Source organism: Sinocyclocheilus anshuiensis, unplaced genomic scaffold, assembly GCF_001515605.1.
Source record: "Sinocyclocheilus anshuiensis isolate Anshui unplaced genomic scaffold, SAMN03320099.WGS_v1.1 scaffold26, whole genome shotgun sequence".
NCBI classification, from domain to species: domain Eukaryota; kingdom Metazoa; phylum Chordata; class Actinopteri; order Cypriniformes; family Cyprinidae; genus Sinocyclocheilus; species Sinocyclocheilus anshuiensis.
This window is the reverse complement of record NW_015544143.1, coordinates 642,557-648,205: the sequence shown is the minus strand read 5'-3', so window position 1 is coordinate 648,205 and position 5,649 is coordinate 642,557. Positions and strand designations below refer to the sequence as shown.

General features: G+C 37.5%; 1 protein-coding gene across 1 annotated transcript in view; it reads right to left on the bottom strand.

Moving 5' to 3' along the window:
* Positions 1–1,861: 1,861 nt before the first annotated feature.
* The window catches only part of LOC107695050 (polycomb protein SCMH1-like), a 29,376-nt gene continuing 25,588 nt past the window's right edge, over positions 1,862–5,649 (bottom strand). The window contains exons 15-16 of the mRNA XM_016494833.1: positions 3,241–3,404; positions 1,862–3,117 (exon numbers count right to left, since the gene is read on the bottom strand). Of these exons, the coding sequence (XP_016350319.1) occupies positions 2,995–3,117; positions 3,241–3,404 (287 nt within the window). The 3' untranslated portion in view covers positions 1,862–2,994. The remainder of the gene's footprint in view (positions 3,118–3,240; positions 3,405–5,649) is intronic.

Below are 5,649 nucleotides of genomic sequence, written 5' to 3'. Positions count from 1 at the left end.
TCCAGAAAATTGGAATTTCTTGCCACATGAAATTGTTCAGCCCACTAGCACACCAATGATCTCACTGATCCCACCAGTAACCTTGTTGGTCCCTTATCCATTTTTGCTTCCATTACCAGTGCCGTTACCCATACCCTTCCCAATGCCTGTCCAAATCCCTCAGAGTTTAGACTCAAAAACTTTCACCAAAACCTCCAAAACTGGATCTACGATCGACAAAAGCACACAGACTTTGCCTACAATCTCTTGCTGTACCAATAGCATGGCCTGCCCCATATTTCCACATACACCATCAATGTCTCAGGACGAGGTGGTTGACCTCTCACTTAAGGCAAACCAAACTAAACAGTTACGCGTGTTATCTGCTTCACCAAACTCAGCACTGGATCTGTCTGTGGTAAGCTCAAATTGTAGACTTCAAAATGGATGAAACACATGGACAATACATGAAGGAAATAGAAACAACATTCACGTCCAAGTATGTGGACTACAATGGCAAGATTGTGTGCCCAACTCAAACAGTCAGTCATTGTGTCGCATAGCATGGCCTGCCCCATATTTCCACATACACCATCAATGTCTCAGGACGAGGTGGTTGACCTCTCACTTAAGGCAAACCAAACTAAACAGTTACGCGTGTTATCTGCTTCACCAAACTCAGCACTGGATCTGTCTGTGGTAAGCTCAAATTGTAGACTTCAAAATGGATGAAACACATGGACAATACATGAAGGAAATAGAAACAACATCACACGTTCAAAGTATGTGGACTACAATGGCAAGATTGTGTGCCCAACTCAAACAGTCAAAGTCATTGTGTCGCCCACAGAGACCGTTCCTGCCCCTTTAAGTGACAAACGAAGTGGTTTCTCATGGGACTACATGATAAACTCACCAATGAAACCAGACAGGATCCAGGATACTGTGGTACAGGGCAGTTCTAGGAGACTGTCCACAACTCACCCTCTTTGTAGTGAACCAGAGACAGATCTTAAACAACAGAAGTGTACATTTCAAAAGGGACGGGTCCTAAAACACGTATCGAGACACTCCTCCATATAAGAAACAACATCTGGCTTATTTTCTGCCCTGAAAATAGTTGAAATTGATCAATGATGAATTTAGTTTTTGTGATTGCAGATACTGATTTGTTTTTTCCTGCAAGGCAACCAAGGCGTATTAATCTTTCATCATAATATAGATTATTATATGATTCTCAAAGTTAAACTGAAATCTGTAGCTACCAGTACAAGGAAATCCCTAGGGACAAGTGTTGCAAATTAGCTTCGGCTACAAGCACTATGGTACATGCATGGGATGACTGTTGTTTCATTTTCATCTATGCTTATTGTATCTGTCCCTAACAAATAAAACATAAAAAAAATAATAATAATCATATGCAATAATAATTATATAATTTATTAATAATATATGATATAAAATTACGGGAAATATCATATTAATAAAATGACATGATATATATTAGTAAAATATATACTATAAAAATGTCAAATCTAAACCCAAATGAAATGGTCAAGTTCTTTTAAGCAAAGCATATTTAATGAGGTAATACCTTTCCACTGAAAATATGGTGAAAATGACAACTTTATAAATGAAATGATTTATTCAAATTGTAGAAAAGCATTCAAATAAGTAAATATAAAATATTCCAACCTGAGTATAAGAGCAAGGTAAATACAGTGTATCTAAAAGGAGCTAAAAATTATGTATATAAATGTGTATCATAACAAAAATGCTCCATCCCCCAAGTCACAAAATCCATTATAAATGATATAAACAGACACAATGTGCTCAGAAAAAGCCTATTAAATTCTATTAAATAAGAATAAAAAATGCACTGAAGGACAGAATACTGAACGAAATACACATTCGTATGATACACGCATAAAAAAAAAAACCATATGGGATTGCTCCGTACATCATCATCATTCACCATGCAGATAAACCTCTGAATTTCAGGATCATGTGACACTATGTCCACTTCATGGGTGTCACCTGAAGTGCTGGTGTGGTCATTAATATAGTCAGTTTTTAGAGGGAAAAGACATTATATGACTGTTTTTACAAAATATGTATAAATGAAAACGTATTGTACAAGTGTCCTGAGTAATTATCTTGAATTAAACAGCAATAGTCATGGCGTTTTCACTAACAGTCAGAACTAAAAGTTTGTGCTTTTAAAACTGGTGCCTTTTGTAGACCATAACAAAACCATTTTTGGTTTACATCACTTAAAAACATTTTACTTTATGAAACAGCAGGACATTTTGAAATACGATTGTGTGTTTCCATTCCAATGTCACAGGAAAAAAATAAAACTGAAAATAACTCTAATTAAACACTATGCCAAATGGTGAAATATAATTAACCGGCACCAAAACCCTTCATAGTCAATGTCCAAAGTGTATTTCAAATGGATCTTAATCAGACTTAAACGGAGAGTAAAATACAGTGGAAGTGAACATTTGTCAAGCTGTCTGTGCATGTAGACGGTACCAGAAACAATACATAACACAATGAAATCCTTTGGGATTCAGCTTTCTCTACCATTGTCTGTATATGCACAGCATTGTATCGCTGAGGTACTGAGGTCTGTAGCTGCAGTTTTACACTGAATTTGTTTCTAGATGAGAGCCAGTGAACATTCTTGTACATAATAGTTGTACACAATGTCCATGCAAAGTTAGGTCGTTTTGAAAAGTCAGTCTGGTGATGTTAATTCTTGCATTTGTTTTTGCCACAAAAACAAAAATATTTGGCTGATCAGTTTTTCCCCACCGTTTAAGCAAGCGGGAATGGAGTACAGGTGAAGTAGGTCAGCATGTTGGACCTTTGACCATCAATGTCACGGGTAATAAATATCCATTTATCTTGAGTGAAGTTTGTGATGTCCACTCTGAAATCGAGTGAACCTGCGCTTTCCTCTGTTGCCCTCTGGTGGATCCTCTGTTTTTGCTCAGAAGATTCCAGCTACTATTTTGTCTGTTTGAGTCTCTCAATGTGATGGCAAAGTTTAAGTGCAGGACCCAGCTTCAGCCCCATGTACTTCATGATCATGTCACTCCGTAAAAGCATCAAGGCCTTGCCATCAATCTCCTGTGGAAAAAGAAAAGCAATTAATCCATTATAAAATCTACTTGGAAATCTTGTTCTGAAAACCTACAATAAAAAAAAACAACAACTGCGAAACATCAAGAAATCCAGAAAATCATATCTCACGTGTTTCCTGAAGAGCTCTGCGTGTGGGCCCAGTGCTTGTGGATCAGCATCGCGCACAAATTGCATCACTTCCTCTATACTCCAGGATGACGGACTCTTACTAGACGTTTTGGTCGGATCCTTCTCTGCTGTTTGATGATCAGGCCCAGTGGTTGAGCTAGCAGCTAGAAAACAACACAAGTTAAGATATATATAAATATCAGTAAGATATCAAAATAATACCACAATAATAGAAAATAAAAAATGGAGTGCAGTTGTTTGGTACCTAAATTTGGTAACTACAAAAAGGCTTACTTACAAATTTAGATGAACCTGTATAATAATAATTGCCACTAGGGGGCACAGCAATACATAATCATGACAAAATGCATGGCTCTGTTCAAAGCAGCATTCTGGGGTATCTAGTGTGTATACTGTGCACAGCATGTACATTTTCTTTATGCAAAGAATAACAGAATGACCAGGTCACTTTTTTCACTCATAATTTGATTGGACTACATAAAAGGTAGGATTTTTTTCCAGACAAAACAAGGGGAAAAACTTTTTTTTTTATTAAGATTTAATATAATTTAATATACTAATGATATAAAAAAATATTGAAACAAAATTAAGATATACTGTGGTGGGCAGTATTTATTCTTCCTAATGTAGAAAGTTAGGACTTTTTCTGACAATTCAAATCAAAAACGCTCTCTATATTAAAAAACAAAAAATTATATATATATATATAAGGGATGGGAAGATTCACCGATTCGCACTGGTGCATCGGCATAAAAGTTAACGGTGCATCGATTTAAAAGGACTATTTTTTATGATAGCAGTAACTGTAAAGGGACTATTGTAATGGGTAAATAAAATATAAGCTTGTACAGTACTAATTAAGCTCTAATGAGTTAAAGGGTTAGTTCACCCAAAAATTTAAATGAGCCTGTGTTTTACTCACCCATCAAAGCATCCTAGGTGTATATGACTTTCTTCTTTCAGACGAATCCAGTCGGAGTTATATTAAAAATTGTCCTGGCCCCTCCGAGCCTTTCAATGGGGGTAAGCGGGTGTTGGTTGTCAACAGTTCAGAAGACGTGAAATAAAGTGCCCGCATCCGTAATAAAACTTCCCTCACACGGCTCTGGGGGGTGAATAAAGGCCCCCTGTAGCGAATCCATGCATTTTTGTAAGATAAATATCCATATTTCAAATGTAATAAACACTTTTTTCTCACTTCCGCTGACTGTCATACACGGAAGCCGTTCCGGCAGATGACGTAAGATGTTGGCGTTGTGTGATTAGTGACCAATGCGGAGACAAAACAAAAAACGCCATTCACGAATTAGAAGATAAGCGAGTGTTGGTTGTCAACAGTTCAGAAGACGTGAAATAAAGTGCCCGCATCCGTAATAAAACTTCCCTCACACGGCTCTGGGGGGTGAATAAAGGCCCCCTGTAGCGAATCCATGCATTTTTGTAAGATAAATATCCATATTTCAAATGTAATAAACACTTTTTTCTCACTTCCGCTGACTGTCATACACGGAAGCCGTTCCGGCAGATGACGTAAGATGTTGGCGTTGTGTGATTAGTGACCAATGCGGAGACAAAACAAAAAACGCCATTCACGAATTAGAAGCACAAAACAAGGATTTGTAAAGAAAAATGTCGGAGGATTTCGATATAAGTCAAGAGGAGACTGGTTTTTCCTTTGCTAAAGAAAGGAAACTTTGTTTCCTTTGCTCGTGCATTTCTCAGAGGCACGCACACGACGCATACGTCCTACGTCATCTGCCTGAACATCTTCCACGTACCACAGTCAGTGGGAGTGAGAAAAAAAGTGTTTATTGCATTTCCCGGAGCCATGTGAGGGACGTTTTATTACGGATGCGCGCACTTTTTTTCACGTCTTCTGAGCTGTTGACAACCAACACCTGCTTACCCCCATTGAAAGGCTCGGAGGGGCCAGGACAATTTTTAATATAACTCCGACTGGATTCGTCTGAAAGAAGAAAGTCACATACACCTAGGATGCTTCAAGGGTGAGTAAAACACAGTCTAATTTTCATTTTTGGGTGAACTAACCCTTTAATGTGCGTTTCTTATACCAGTTAAAATATATGCATTTTCTTTATTATTTATTTTCATTTAGTAACTTTTAATTTAGTTATTTTAAAGGGGTCATATGATGTTGCTAAAAAGAACATTATTTTGTGTATTTGGTGTAATGAAATGTGTTTATGCGGTTTAAGGTTCAAAAAACACATTATTTTCCACATACTGTACATTATTTTTTCTCCTCTATGCCCCGCCTTTCTGAAACACGTCGATTTTTACAAAGCTCATCCGTCTGAAAAGCGAGGTGTGCTCTGATTGGCCAGCTATCCAGTGCGTTGTGATTGGCCGAATACCTCAAGCGTGTGA